Here is a 16,973-nt window from a genome sequence, read left to right as displayed (position 1 = left end):
CAGTATGCGGACCATGAGACCTGTAACAAACTCAATCAGCGGCACCACGATGCGACAGTTAACGAAGGCGTGACATAAAGTCTCGACCTCGTCGCCGCATTGCTTGCAAATAGGCGAAATTGCCAAGCCAGCTGAGTGAAGTCTCTTACCGACCCAGAGAGCATCCCGAATTACCAGCCAGGTCAAGGATGCCTCGTCATTAGTGAGGCATCCCGACCCAGGCGCCCAAGGCCAGATTGAACGGAGCTGTCCCTTCGTCAAAGGGAGCCCCTCACCAATAAAATCCCTTATGGATTCCCTCACTAGTACCCGATATAATGCCTTTCGGGACAACAGCAGAGCGCTGGAGAGGCTTTCCTTAACTCTTAAGAGGAACTTCAGTGCGCGCCAGCACTCGCGGTAGAAGAGGCATTCACCTCGGGGCAACCTGTGTGCCTCCCCCTGGGACTGGTGCACCCCTCTCAAAGCCGAAAAAGCTTTCTGGGTGTCCTCCATCCAGAGGGCACCGTCTTCCCTATCTTGTGTGCACATTCGATCTAGGTAGTAGAGCCGTAATGTGTGGAGCCGAATCTCCACGTTTGGCATACCTAGACCGCCTTCAGAAGGATGTAGGTAGCAGACATCGCGACAGACCATAGGGGCCCTTCCAAGCCATAAAAAGTTGAAAAGAGCCCTCTGCAGATAAAGCAGTGTATCTGACGGGATTGGAAGCACTGATAGACGATAAATGAAGATTGGGTAGATGTGGGTATTACACACCTCCGCTCTCCCCTTTAATGAAAGGTTTCTACTGATCCACAGCGCAGCTGCGGATCGGACCGCTTTCAGAACCTCCGACCAATTTTTCTCCAGCTGGAGGTCAGGACCAAACCAGATGCCGAGTATCTTGCAAGGCCCGTCGCTCCAAATAAAGTGTCCCTGAAGAGGCATACCCCTCCAGGCACCAATGCGCAAACCCGAAGACTTGTCGCAGTTAATTTTGGCCCCTGTTACCGTTTCATACAATCTGATTTCTACACCAACGACACTAATTTCAGCACTGCTCGTTACAAGCACAGTTACGTCGTTGGCATAGGCGGAGTACTTTACCTGGGCATCCGCACCTGGCAAAGTGATTCCGCGTAGGACCGGGTTCACCCTTAGCTTGCACAGAAATGGCTCTATTGCAAGCACGTACAGCATGGGTGATAACGGGCACCCTTGACGAATAGAACGTGACAAACTGAAGGGTTTTGACCTCCTCCCATTTACTTCTACCATCACCGCGGGGTTAGCATAGAGAAGATGAACCCACGAGCAAAATTGCGGGTCAAAACCGACCGCCGACAAAACAGCCCCCAAGTACCGATGATCAACCCTATCGAAGGCTTTGGACTGATCTAAATTGATCAGCGCGGCCTCAGTGTCGACTTTTTCTATCATCAGGCGTATCGTGTGCAAGTTATCCTGGATTGTCCTGCCCTTCACGGCACGCGTTTGCTCGGGGCTAACTAGACGAGCCAGGACAAGCTGCAGACAATTTGCGAGAATCTTGGCCAAAATCTTTAACTCTGCGTTAAGCATCGTTAAGGGCTTGAAATTACCTAACCCATCCCCACCATCTTTGCTTTTACAAACAAGCTTTACCACATCCATACTTGGGGATTGAGCCGTTCCTAAACCATGAGTTAAATAAAACCGTCAGCAAAGGGAGAAAGATGTGCGACAACCTCAAATACACTTTGTAGGGCAGACCATCGATCCCCGGAGACCTATTAAGGCCGACCCGCTTCAAGGCTTGAATGACTTCATCCTCCGTTATGCTACCTTCGCACCTAGCCGCTTCGGTCGTCGAAAGACGAGAAAAGTCAGCCAAATAGGTGTCGAACTGTTCTAATGACAGACCGGGTTCCATGGAAAAAAGCTCCTGGGAATGAGATCTAAACGCCTCCAGCACACCCTGGTTTGTGGTCACGGTACGCCCGTCCGGCAATGTGACACGAGCGATGTGCCTATCGGCCGCTTGCCTCAGCTCCTCTGCACGCAGTTCAGCGGCCATGTTTGTTGCTTCCTGGGGCATTCTTTTTAACCTAGCCCTAATCGCTAAAGCTTGGTGCTCCTTTTCAGTAAGGGAGGCAAGCTGAGCCTTAATTAAATTAACGCTAGCACTATCCCCCTCCTCCACCGCCCGATCTAATCTAGATTCTAGTGTCGCTTTAGCTGCCCTAGATTCTAGGTTGAGTCTTTTGCTAAAATTGGCAGAAAAGGACCTAATGGCTTCCTTAATTTTTACCCACCACCTATTACCTATAATTGCCCCCGTCAGTTCCCGCAGTATGGGTAGTAATAGCCCTTCCCGGAAGCCCTTCACATCGAATAACGACGTGTTGAACTTCCAGTAACCGGCTAATCTAGGCTTAGGTCTATCTAAGTTTACCCGTACACGGACAAGTCTGTGATCCGAGTAAACTATGTTGTGGAAACTTGGATAATTCAATACTCCTACATCGACTCTCCTAACTAAGAACCGGTCGATATAGCTCGAGAGCTGTACCGGACCGGAGCCGCATCTACCTGTCCAAGTCCACACTAAGTCACGGGGATTTTCATTTCGGAATTTGTCGATAAGATCACACTTATCCACAAATTCACGAAATAAAACAGCATCCCGATCTCTGTTAGTACCCCTAGAAGGTAACCCAAATCGATCTAACTCGGGATCCAGGACCGCGTTCCAGTCTCCCGCTAAGATAACCATTCGAGAAGTATCCATGAACTGCTCGATTCGCGGAAAAAAGGCAGCCAGCTCAACGTGGCTATTGGGCGCATAAACCCCAATAAGACGTAATGCCCTACCCTTTATGGTAACATCCAAAACAAATAGTCTTCCCTCCGGATCCATATAGCACGGGTCACACGACGCATCTAAGGACCTTTTAACTAGCCAGGAGACCCCTCTAGAGTGAGAACTAAAGTACGCTGAATAATCCTTAAAGGTCTTATACAGCGCACGTAAATGGTCACCAGGAATAAAATGGGTTTCCTGCACACAGCAAATATCCACTCCGAGGTGCTGCAGGTCCAAACTCAAGTGCCATTTTCGCGAGTCGGCCCTTAGCCCTCGGACATTCACACTAGCAAGCTTGAGATCCATGATTGTGCCTTAGGGTTGAGAACCAGAAACGAACATCGCGGTCGTGAGCGTGCCGATAGCTCTCGTGAGGGAATAGGTACCCATCGCAGTATCGATGAGTCCGTCACGAGAGATACCGCCGACATGCAAAGGATAGGTTAGTTTAGCTATCCTATACAGGGAGGGGTGCATTTTTACCGGAACCTTCCCAACACAACATTTTTTTAAACTTCTAATATCTGAGTCCTTGAATATGGCTAGGGGAGGGGAAAGATTAAAGGTCTTGTTTGCCTCCTCCAGCATTTGCCATAGGTCTTTTGTCTCTTCTTTTTTCTAATGACGGTTAATATTCGTCTTGCATTGGGGAAATTGGTGAGGGTGTCTATTAGCTTCGGGTTTGAATATCAGATTCGTTGTCAGCGTGGCAGTAGTTGTAGTTAAAGTAAACATTTACCTGTTAAATTTTTCTGCTGGTCGCGATGGAACTCAACCCCCAAGGAGTACCAATTTCCCTAATCACCGGTATGTTACTATGCCAATAATATATAAACAATATAGGTATTTCAGAAGTTGTTTTTGTCAATAACTTTAAAAAAAAAAAAGAAAAAACTTCTATTTATATTGCTTTTAATCAAAATAAAAAAAGGTTTTCGTAGGTTACAATTATGAAACGTTCATATTTAAATGTCTTATATGTTCTGTGTTGTTGTTTTTTTTAATTGTACACAATGAATACCTTTCTTTAATGATAAACAATACATAAATAGATATAATAAATTATCAGACATTTTTTAAGTTTAAGTTTATACAATATTTTTTTTTTCATTTTTGATTCAAACTTGAATCACGTGATTATTGTTAAATCACGTGAGTAGTTCATAAACGAATCAAATTAATATTAAACTCGTGTAATCTCTTGCAATTTATTATTTCTCTATTTCAAATTTAAATTTATTAATTATGAAACGTTCGGTACTTAACTATTGTAAGAAATTATCTTACCCGTTTTTGCCTATGGCAGAATGAAAGAGACTCAGAAAAGCAACAAAGGCTCACCTTAAATCCAAGAATAATTTTATTTACAAAAGGGTAAAAAGGAGTCCATATTGCAAAAGAGTGCCATCTTTAGCTTCTGCAAAATGGCGGGTAGTTCTTGCCTAGAAAGGCGAAGGTAGTTGTAGTTCATGCCTTGAAAGGCGAAGGTAGTTTTCTTCTTGTGAAGATGCTGGTAGACTCGGCCGCTCGTAGAATTGGTTGAGGGTTCGCGAAATCCTTCCAGACTGTCGATACGATCAACGCACTTTGCGATCGATGATCATAAAATAATATGCCCCTTTGCGGGCAGAGATGATGAAGTAATTAATCCGTAGAACATTTTAGCCTCCGGCTAATATCCGCATTTAAAGAGCGGAGAAATAAATGGGGTAGAACCATGTCTTAGTTCATTAGGCATAGAGCGAGATTACGCACGTCAGCTTGGCACGACGTCATCTTGAAATCTTGTTTTAGAACCATGCCTTAGTTCAATAGGCACGGAGCGAGATTACGTGCATCCGTCTTTTTCGGCGCCGAGCTGAATCTGTATTTTGAAACACAAAATTCCCGCCACTTCTGAATCCTCCGCAGCAACTGGGCAACGCAATACCATTGGTTGAAATAACCGCGTGATTGTAGATCACGCGGTTATCGCCCTTGCATTCTGAAATTTCTAACACACTGCCAAAGGAAGGAAGAGAAAGAAATGGATACTCATTTCTTTCTTTTTTATCGGGAAATTAAGGATTGTCGCCTATTTGGACAAGTTATTACAATGAAATTTTGTCCCAAAGGACTTAATATTAACACAATAATAGCAATTAAATTCAATGTGTGTCTGTTGTCAATCTGAACTTATAACAATCTCTCTATGGCAAACAGAGAATTTATCTTCTTCTATATCTTCTATATATATAAAAGCCAAACGTCTGTGTGTATGTATGTATGTTTGTTTGTAACGCTAAAACTTTTGAAAGACGGAACCAAACTTGACAAATTTGGTATCATATCGAAGCCCCATCACCCGGATGACAAATATCGAAATTTCACGTCAAACGGACCACTAGAAGTTGGTCAACTGATCAGTTATCTTCGAGGGGGGCCCCCAAAAAACCTGTCATTATCTATATATATAAAAGACAAATGTTTGTTTGTAACGCTAAAACTTGAGATGAAAGATTCCTCTCCCCTAAGAATAAAACATATGTTCAATATCTACTTTTGTTTTTTCATTGTTTATACGGTCCCGAGCAACGCCGGGTAGCCCTGCTAGTTAGTAATAAAAGGTATGACTCTACTGATGAGTCTATAAAGGAATATACAATTATTAACTTGGTGTTTGGTCCGCACAATCCGGACACACCCAATCTTCAATGGTAACTTGTTGGTCGACCCCGACACAACTAAAATGGTACCACTCATTGCACGAGTCGCAACACACCATAGGTGTTGTTCCGTCATTGGCGACTGAACATGTGGGGCAAAAGAAGGGGCCTCCTTCTTCCGCAAATTCTGCTAATGCAGGTTCAGGATTATGTTTTATCTCTAAAGGATAAATATTTTTTAAGGAATGAATTTGGACACACCCGTCTTTTAGCACTGAGGCCGAACGAACCTTGTTGTCCTTTCCGACCAAAAATTTTACTACCCTACCCAACCCCCAGAAGGGCCGGGACTTATTAGGAGCTTTGTTAAGAACAATTTCACCCTCTAATATTTTAGAGGTTTCATTTTCTGTAATGTGGGCGTCTACTTCTCTAATTGAGAGCAAGTAGTCATTATGCCAAATACGTTTGAATTTACTGACAAATTCATCCCTCATTTCAAGGGAATGTAAGAGCGAATTTCTATTTGGAGGTTCTGGACAAGGGTCCTCTGAACCGCTAAGATTGATAAGCAGGCGGGGATGATATCCTGTCTGCAAAAAATGGTTGGGAGTCAACCCATCAAGACCTCTATCAGAAGCTGAAATAAATGTTAGTGGCCTATCATTTATGGCCTTTTGAACATCTGAAAGGGCAGTTAGGAACTCGAAATAACCGACCTTCCTCCTACCCAACAACTTGGAAAGACACTGTTACACAGTTTTAATTAATCTCTCCCATACTCCACCATGCCATGCAGAGTACAGGGGAATTGTATAATGAACAATAGTAGTGGATTTGAAATGTTCTCTAAATTCATCAGACACAAATATGTCTGATAATATAATACCCGACGCTATGAAAGATTTAGCATTGTCGGAATACATATGAGTTGGTACACCAAATAAGTTGGTGAACCTAACGAACGCTAACAAGAAGGATCTTGCGCTCATGTTAATTCCAAGTGTATGGCACGTAAACTCATGCAAGTAAACAGTAGGATGTACATTTTGACATCCTCATTATTGTTTTTGACAAAAAAATGTCCAGTAAAATCCACCCCTACACATTTGAAGGGCCGGACAAAATTTACTCTATCAGAAGGCAGTTGAGACCCAGAGGGTGCTTTGTACGGTAGAGAATTAATTCTCTTACATATAACACAGTCATGGAGAACCGACATCACCGCCTGTCTCCCTTGGGGGATCCAAAAAACCCGATAGCCTCACCTTGCTAAGGGTTGAATTTGCTCCCATATGACAACAATTCTGGTGAGCTTCAATAATGACCAATTTGGTCAGGTGGGTATTTTTTCCTAATAATATAGGAAATTTCACTTCATATGGAAAAACCTCGGAGTTCTGAATACGTCCTCGAGTCCGTATCAGTCCCTCCCTATCTAGGAATAACCCAAGGGCCGTAACTCTTGATGGAGCAGCCCTATTAGAGGGTTGTTGCAAATAAGCAAGTTCTGTGGGAAACGCTTCCCTTTGTAAATGAGAGAAGAGCAACAATTTAGCTCTCTTGACGGTGTCAGTCTTTCGGTGACGTAATTTATCACCGAATCTCACAACTTTTTCTAAGACATAAATAGCCTTAGTTAATGAGGAAAAATCAGATATTTTAATTGGCAACTGATTCTCGTTAGAAGCAGTTTCATCTGAGAACATACATGTTACCATCTTCCTGTTAACATTGTTAAGACAAGGCAAGGGGAACGTGGGCCAGCTGATTTCAACTTGATTAAGCCAGTCTGGTCCGCAGGTCCAAAATTTTAAAAATTGTTTGAACTTAGAGGCAGTAATACCTCTGGTTAAAAGATCAGCTGGATTATCCGATGAAGGAACATAACTAAATTTAGGGTTTATCCCATATTTAAATTTAATGTTTTCAATGAACTTATTAATGTCTGACACGCGATTTTCAATGAATATATTTTTTTCGCAGCCTTCCCATTCAAAATCCATGACAGGGCTACTTGTGCGTCAGACACGACAAAAAAGGATTTGATATTGATAGGCACTAGAGCACCCAAAACTTGTGGAATAACTTTAAACGCTAGAAATATAGCTAATAATTCCAAAACAGGTAGTGATTTTCCCTTGATGGGTGCCACTTTTGCCTTGGCGAATATCAAGGAACACTGAGCACCTTGTTTCGCATACACGGAAAACCCATAAGCATGCTTAGAAGCATCGCTAAAGCAAATAATTTCAACAGGGGATTCTGCTAGGAGAGTACATCTAGGAAATTCAAAGTTCCCTATACAATTCAGCTCGTTGGCATGTGCTTGCCACGTGGCCTTAACTTCTTCAGGGATTTGTTGATCCCAAGACAACTCCTTTTTCCACAGTTGACTAATAATAATCTTCCCCTGCACGGTGACAGGAAGAAGTAAAGATAATGGATCATATAGACTTGAGACTTGAGATAATATCTTGCGTTTGGTATTGGCATTGCCATCTATTACAGATGGAGCGAGTTTAAGGGTATCCCTTTCAACAGAATATTGATACCCCAGCACCTTTTCAAAGTTGGGGGAAGAAGACGAGATAGTACCGTCTTCCATCATTTTATTTTGTATGCTCGTGCAATTGGAGTTGCAGGATTGGAGTTCAAACCCCGCTTCTCCGAGTCTGTCGCGGACTTTATTATACACATGGGTTAGAGTATCTCGGTCACTATTAGTAGTAACTAAGTTGTCAACATAAAATTTATTGGAAATCGAATGTGAAGCCAAATGGGCTTCATATTTTTTGGCATGATGCTTAAGTATGAAGCTTAATATAAAAGGGCTGGTATTGAACCCAAATATAATAGTATTAAAACGGTAGGCGCACAATTTGCCATCTACCTTGAGGAAGAAACAAAATCTATTTTTATCTTCAATAGATTTTAACCTGATCTGTAAAAAAGCTTTGCGCAAATCGCCCAAAAGCACATATTTTTCTTTTCGGAAGGCTAGTAGAATATCTAGCAACAATGCAGTCATGTTAACACCCGAATAAGCAACGTCGTTAATCGAAACGCTACCTTTACGTTTCAACGAACAATTGAAAACAGGGCGGATTTTTGTAGTTATTCTCAGACCTTCTTTAATTACTGGCCGATGGGGAATCCATTTATAATTCTCATAAGTTCCATGGGGAACAGAGAAAGGTTCGATAATTCCACAGTCTTCGTATTCTTTGAAGACCTGTATATAATCGTTATACAGTCCCTTTCCTTCCAAGGACTGGGCCACCCTATGCATTATTCGCAGTGAAGGCACATAATTGGACTTCACCTTGAGAAGCTTGTCATGCTCCCAAGGCAGCTCGACGTAATATTTTCCTTCCTTGAGAACTATAGCCTCTTCGAAGGCATTTATTTTTTCTTTATCAATTGAAGACAACTGGTTGGCATCCTCGATACCTATGGAGTCCAGAGAAAAAAACATATCGCATAGGATTAGCAATTCTCTCGACGGTGGCAATCTTTCTAGGGCAATTGCTCTTGACATACCTAAAGCCTTTGATAGGGTATGGCATAAAGGTTTACTTCATAAGATCGCTAGCTATGGTATAGCTGGAAAAGTCTTCTCAATTATTAAATCATTTCTTTCTGATAGGTTCATAAGAGTAGTAGTTGAGGGGCAAAAATCAGAAGCTCACAGTATTAATGCCGGTGTCCCTCAGGGGTCCATCCTGGGCCCAACTCTTTTCCTGATCTACATTAATCCTTACATCATTTGTAGACATTTATGCTGACGACACTACCATTTATGGTAGCACACCTAAGACAGTAAATGACCAAGTTTTCTCCAATTCTCTCTCCTCTGATCTTGAGCACATAGTACAATGGGGAAAGGAGTGGTTGGTTACTTTTAATGCATCTAAAACCAAGCTTCTCTCTTTACATCATCAACATTCTAATCCACATTTGGCATCAATTGAAATGAATAGCTCTCGTCTTCCGGAGGCCTCAAGTTTTGACAAGCTTCTGGGCTTGACCATTACTCCTGATCTTAAATGGAACACGTACATCAAATCTGTTGCCAAGGCCGCTGGAAAAATGGTGGGATCTTTCTATCGATCCGGTAGATATCTCACTGCTGATGCTATTCTCTATCTATATAAGAGCCAGGTACGTCCAAGGATGGAATACTGTTGCCACATCTGGGCAGGAGCTGCTAGAAAGGACTTGTCCTGCCTTGATAGAGTTCAAAATAGACTTCGTAGCCTCGTAGGAGATGTCCTTTTCTCCTCCTTGCAACCTCTATCTCACAGAAGAGATGTTGCGAGTTTGTCTCTGATGTATCGTTATTTTCATGGAAAGTGTTCGAATGAGCTTCAATCTATGGTCCCCCCTCGCCAAACTTTCACAAGAAACACTCGTCTAGCTGTAAATACTATCAATAATTCCCCCCACTCGTTATCTGTGCCTAAACCTAAACGTAGATTCCATGAACAAAGCTTCTTTCTTAGAACTGCACGCCTGTGGAATTGTCTTCCGTTTTCCTGCTTTCCAGCTGATTACAATATGGTTGTCTTCAAGTCTAACGTAAACAAGTTCTCGATTAGCCGTTCCACTTGTTAACAAATTTACCGAATTTCCATTTACTAATGATTACTATATTGTCCAATTTCTACTGTACACTCTTTAACCCTTATTCTTGAGTGGCCTCTGGACCTTGATAATGTGGTGATGCCTATGTAAAAAAAAAAACAAAAAAACTTTTCTACTCCACGTTCAACAGCAGGACCGTCAAAAAAAGGTTGCAGCACATCCTCGTAAGATGCTACTGGCTTTAATACACTATCAATTAAATATGACTGACACATAGGGAGTGTTTTAATGACTTGATCGATGGCTGGCAATTTTTCCACAGCCTTATCATTTTTGTTTAAAAAATTTGACCCCTTTGAAGGGAATGATATAATTGGGGAGTTTCCAAGCGTAACCTCCCAAACACTTAATTAAACTGAGATTATGGATTCTAGGAATAAGATCCAGGCCAATGATACTGAGAATGTTAGAACCGTTTAGTTCAGAATAACCAGGGCAAAACGTATACCCTTTTTTAGTTAAATTCGACGTAATCTCATCGAACCTGTTTACGTTAAATTTCAATTTCAAATTTTCAGCAAACAATGCAGAATGATAAAAAGGACGCTGATGTCCCAATTTAATAGACACTTCCAGCTCTGAAAGACGTAAGGACTTATTCCCCACAAGGGTATTGACGGACATTTGTACCGTCTCAGGATTTAGGTTACGGTTTTGAATCAACCGGTCCAGAATTGTTTTAGAGAAAAAGGATTTTTGGCTACCCGTATCTATCAGACAGAAAAAATAAACCGGGCGCCCTTTAATCTTCATAGATATCTTGAGTACAGGACTAATACTCTTGTCCTGATCCGCCACGAAAGTACGCCCCACAAAGGACTTAGATTCTTTTGGACACATTAAGGAATAATGGTTTTTTAGACCACAATTACTGCAAGGGAAGGGGAACCCCTTAACCCCCCTGCAACTGGACTCTGAGTGCTCACCGAGGCACCGGAGACATAATCTTAATTCTTTCGCTCGAATAATTTTAGATTCCGAATTTGGAAATTTAGAACAAACTTTTGTCAGGTGACCATCAACCTGACACAATTTACAAAATTTATTTTCGCCATTTTTGACGAAAGATTTAGAGTTATTATTACTCTGAAAGGACTTGATTTGTTTTGGCTCCAAATTCTTCACCACGAGGGTTCCAGCATTCAACGAACCCGACATGTTTGCCGGGAAATATTATGTCTATAACGTCAAACGTATACGTTAAAATAGACTTTAAAGAAGGAAACCGTTCACAGGATTTATTCATTATTTCTCTGCGAACACTGTTCGGAAATTTAGCGAACAGAATATGAGCTATTAATCTTCCTGGGGTGAATTTATCTGTAAGAAAATCCGTGCCAAAGGAATTATCCATTTCCGTCAGTTCAAGTTTGACTCGCTGGACGAGGATTCTGATATCCCTCAAAGACGCAAAATGGCCTGGTTGTGGAATAATGTCATCGAATATTTTGTTCATAATTGCTGAAGGATTTAAATATTTTTCTTTCAGACACTCCAAAGCTGCTTCGTAATTTCCGGGAATCACATCAACCCCAGAAATATTAAACGCCTCTCCTGATAATTTGGATTTTAGCAATAATAATTTATCTGCACTTTTCATGTTCGCAGTACAGAATTCAAATTTCCTTAGGAACCCACGGAACTCAAACTTATTAGGAGTTGTATCCCCACTAAAGGGGGGGCACTCCAACTCCATTTTCATGGGAACAATATTCCTTGATTTCTCAATCTCTGGCTGGAGCTCAGCCAATCTATCATGGACTTCCGCTTTAAACATTTCAAAATCTCGACATATATTTAGTCTTTCCTCGGAAGAAAAATTATTTGTACAACGCCCGTTCATCCAATCCAAACTTTTTAGCTTCAATTCGACCAACAAGATTTGAATTCGCCATGTTCGAAGGACACGACACGAGAAAACAAAATGGCCGTTCCCACGTGGGGAAATAAAATCAAAGGGCGCGAAAAAGATTCTCCGACGAGAAGCTACTATCTAAAGGGGGCTACGTCAACAAAATTCGAAACTCTCAATGAACAAGGAATTTAAACCCATAAGAACAGTTCAGACTGACATTCGACAACACATTTCAACAATGAATCAATTATAAATTCAAGAATCAATATATATTTTTTTTTTGTTTAAACGATTACAATTATCGTAAATATTTGAAGGGTATATTTTTTTTTTTTTTTACGAATTAAAACTTCAGTTACAATTTACATGAAATAATTTTTTTTTTTTTTCAATGAACTTCAGTTACAATTTATTGAAGGAATATTTATTTTCAATGAATAAGTTCCTTTATGGATCATTACAATTTAATATAAGAATGAATATTCAATATATTATTTTTTTGTTAAAGCACATGGTCTTTTAAGGACCATCACAAATTAATATAAAAATGAATATTAAATATATTTTTTTTTTTTTAAAGGCGACACAATGAAAGGAAAAAATCCACAATAATGTGGGGGGGGGGGAATCGAAATCTTATGCAATAAAACGTTATTACTCATAAGAAAAAAAAATTTGAGGGGGGGGGGAGGAATATCTTTTGCAATAAAAACGGTGTAAGAAATTATCTTACCCGTTTTTGCCTATGGCAGAATGAAAGAGACTCAGAAAAGCAACAAAAGCTCACCATAAATCCAAGAATAATTTTATTTACAAAAGGGTAAAAGAGGGGTCCATATTGCAAAAGAGTGCCATCTTTAGCTTCTGCCAAATGGCGGGTAGTTCTTGCCTAGAAAGGCGAAGGTAGTTGTAGTTCATGCCTTGAAAGGCGAAGGTAGTTTTCTTCTTGTGAAGATGCTGGTAGACTCGGCCGCTCGTAGAATTGGTTGAGGGTTCGCGAAATCCTTCCAGACTGTCGATACAATCAACGCACTTTGCGATCGATGATCATAAAATAATATGCCCCTTTGCGGGCAGAGATGATGAAGTAATTAATCCGTAGAACATTTTAGCCTCCGGCTAATATCCGCATTTAAAGAGCGGAGAAATAAATGGGGTAGAACCATGTCTTAGTTCATTAGGCATAGAGCGAGATTACACGCGTCTGCTTGGCACGAAGTCATCTTGAAATCTTGTTTTAGAACCATGCCTTAGTTCAATAGGCACGGAGCGAGATTACGTGCATCCGTCTTTTTCGGCGCCGAGTTGAATCTGTTTTTTGAAACACAAAATTCCCGCCACTTCTGAATCCTCCGCAGCAACTGGGCAACGCAATACCATTGGTTGAAATAAGCGCGTGATTGTAGATCACGCGGTTATCGCCCTTGCATTCTGAAATTTCTAACAGTATTTTTAATTTCCCTAATCACCGATACGCGGTACATTACTATGCCAATAATATATAAACAATAATATAGGTATTTCAGGAGTTGTTTTTTGATGTCCCTTTTTTATGACAGGGTTCGAGGCTATTTGTACAACTAAAGGTCAAATCTGCAAAATAATGTTTAAAATACTATTGACTGAACGAAAATAGAATAACCAATGAAATTTCAACTTACCAAATTCAGTTCTTGTACGGACACATAGACGTACTCATTGTTATGACGGAAATTGCACCCGCACATATTATTGAAGTATTGGGGTTGTCTTGAAAACACAGTCTAATAAAATAAAGAAAAAAAAAAAAGAACTTCTGCAGTTTATCGCCGAAAATAGAGACGCCATTTTTTCGCGCACCTGTTGTTAAAATCCGAAGGAGAAATCAGTATTTTAAACTATGACTGAAGCCTTAAAAAAAAAAAAATTAAATTAAATTAGATAATGATTTTTCGGTTTCATTTTCGGCGATAAACTGTAGAAGTACCGACAATAAACATAATATGTTGGGACGGAAAAATCAAAACTTTTTGGGGTATCAGAATCAAGACTGGAATCCGATGGCATAAACCAATTTTAGAAAAAATTACACACAAATCTTTATAAGATACGTACTCCCTTCACATTCCAAAAATCACATAAATTGACTAAGTAGTTATTTTTAACTAATAAAATCCAATTTTATGACCAGCGAGACTGTAGAGTCGTTAGCAGCCATGTTTTATTAAATTCAATTCAATTCGACTACTGAGATTTGCGGTTTGTGTTATTGCTGCTAAAAATTATTATTTGCTGAAAAACCGTTTATTTTTTTAATTAAAAACAAATCGCCTTTAGCAATTTGTTAGGCGCATCTACAGAATTGAGACGAGATTTTCAGAAATCGTAAAACTGCTTTCCGGCTGACTACAATATGGTTGTCTTCAAGTCTAACGTAAATAAGTTCTTGATGATATAAGTTATCAAATTTAACAAATTTTCATTACTAATGATTACTATATTGTCCAATTTCTACTGTACACTTTTTAACCCTTATCCTTGAGTGGCCTAATGATTACTGTACACTATTTAACCCTTAAATGATGTATCGTTATTTTCATGGAAAGTGTTCGACTGAGCTTCAATCTATGGTCCCCCCTCGCCAAACTTTCACAAGAAACACTCGTCTAGCTGTAAACACTATCAATAATTCCCCCCACTCTTTTTCTGTGCCTAAACCTAAACGTAGATTCCATGAACAGAGCTTCTTTCTTAGAACTGCACGCCTGTGGAATTGTCTTCCGTTTTCCTGCTTTCCGGCTGACTACAATATGGTTGTCTTCAAGTCTAACGTAAATAAGTTCTTGATGAGCCGTTCCATATAAGTTATCAAATTTACCAAATTTTCATTACTAATGATTACTATATTGTCCAATTTCTACTGTACACTTTTTAACCCTTATCCTTGAGTGGCCTCTTTGCCTTGATAATGTGGTGATGCCTATGTAAAAAAAAAAAGACGTGCATGCGTGATTGTCGAAATTTTTTTGAATTAGTTGGTTTCAATAACGAAACACGGTCTAAATAATGACCCCCCCTACAAAAGGGAAATGAAAACTCTCTTAGGAAAAGTTTATGTAATATCCCCCGTCTGTAAATTCCACAAGTGACATTTTTTATGTTTAACGTTAAACTCAAACTTAACTTTCAGAAAAATATATATATATGAACAATAAAAAAAAAATGTTTTTATGACTTTTATCGTCGAGGATCAGTTTTCAGTTATAATGTTCCTAGGGTGGGTGTCAATTTCATAGCCGTACACCAGAGATTCGTTCAAATTTTCATCTCATAAGTATTGACGATTGATCCAACAATATTTTTTTATCAATTCAAATGAATAACGGAATAAAGAAAGATCGAGGAGCCATCTTGAATAAGGGCTGATGTATTCATTTTTTTTTGTATGATCCGGAATAATAGAATTTCAAGGTAACAGCCAATGAGAATAGGAGGAATGTTACTGGGGAGAAACCATTATTTAAGTGTGATGGTAGTTGTATTTGTAGGTGTGTTTAATCCAGTTAATAAGGATGTCAGGTCAAAATAGTTGTTATATATTTATTCGGTCTTCTATGGGAGAGTGGGGGGACTTGTTAGGGAGAGGGGAAAGACGAACTACTTTGATCTGGGCAATAGTGATGATGCCTCTCCAAGGATCCAATATAGTCAGTAAGTTATTTAATCACCTGCAATCACTGCATCAACTCGCTCTCGAATTTACTATAGTACTAATAATTTATTTTTAAGGGATCATCAGTTGTTTACCATGAAACACTGTTTCGGGGATTTAAAAACAAAACAGTATATTACATCATGGCTCCCCAGCAGTGTTGATCGAACACCACCTCCATTAATCTTAGGAAGCAGACATGTTACAAACATTTGATCCAATTTCCTATTCTTAATTGCAGTTACTAACCTTTTCATACTATAAAAATGAATTCCTTACCTGTGTGATTCATCAATTTCCAAATTAAAAATGGATATATATTTTTAATTTATCAGTCTTGTATTTATAAGATTAGGATGAATCCATTTGACTACTTATCACCCCCACTATGATTATTACCTTTCATATTTAAATTCATATTTATTTAAAATTTTAAATTAATAGAAAGGTTAAAAATATTTATACATATATACATTTTTTTAAATTTTATTAATATTGAGATCTTGCTGCGCATTTTCCTTAACCGAGCTATTAGCGTTGCCAGCTGTGAGCACTCATTCTCGAAACTGAAGCTCATAAAAACTACCTTCGATCAAACATGAGCCAGACAAATGAATTTTGATAGCTTTGCCGAAAAATAAAGTGCGAAAAGTATGTTTGTAAATTATCAACCGACTGATGCCTTGCAATGGTTCTCTCATAAAAAATAAATTTATAGCCTTATTTTCAATTCATAAACATTTTTTTTAAAACTATTTTTAAAAGGATTGAAACATTATTAACAACAACAAATTTCTTAAATTTTGCGCTTAAACTGAGCGATTACACACACGGATTTCAAAGAGCACGGATACAAGACACTTTTTTCTCTTCGGGAGGCTCGACTTCTTAATAATAATAATAACATTATGAAGAAAAAGAAAAGAAAACTACATTGGACTATCCTCTCTTTGATACAGCCATGTTATTTGGCGAAAATTTATTGCAGGCCAGGATATAACAATCCTAACTCGCTACAAAAAAAAAATAATGAAATGAATAGAAGGAAGGAAACAAAACTCAATTGCTGAATAAAATAAACATGTCGTTTATTTTCTGTTGAAAATAAAGGGTTTAGGTGGAACACGTGTTTAGTTCAGTCATTGATGACTACGCGCGTGGAAAAAGAGGAATAAAGTAGGGGAAAGAAAAATGGCAGTCCAGCATGTAGAAAAAGAAAGAGAGAGGGGGTTGACCTCAGTAAAGCCGCGCGTGCATGGTAGCAGTCGGCCACGTGGAAGTGTCTTCAGGCCACAAGCTGTGGACGCA

General features: G+C 39.5%; 1 protein-coding gene across 1 annotated transcript in view; it reads right to left on the bottom strand.

The window, feature by feature from the left end:
- Positions 1–16,973, bottom strand: part of LOC145271287 (uncharacterized) — a 126,969-nt gene that overhangs the window by 71,870 nt on the left and 38,126 nt on the right. The window contains exon 4 of the mRNA XM_080126838.1: positions 13,636–13,737. Within this exon, the coding sequence (XP_079982964.1) occupies positions 13,636–13,737 (102 nt within the window). The remainder of the gene's footprint in view (positions 1–13,635; positions 13,738–16,973) is intronic.

Source organism: Euprymna scolopes, chromosome 46 (genome assembly GCF_053919585.1).
Source record: "Euprymna scolopes isolate OS-2025 chromosome 46, ASM5391958v1, whole genome shotgun sequence".
In the NCBI taxonomy this organism is placed as follows: domain Eukaryota; kingdom Metazoa; phylum Mollusca; class Cephalopoda; order Sepiida; family Sepiolidae; genus Euprymna; species Euprymna scolopes.
Note: the sequence above shows the minus strand (reverse complement) of the source record. Positions and strands in the feature narration are given on the sequence as shown.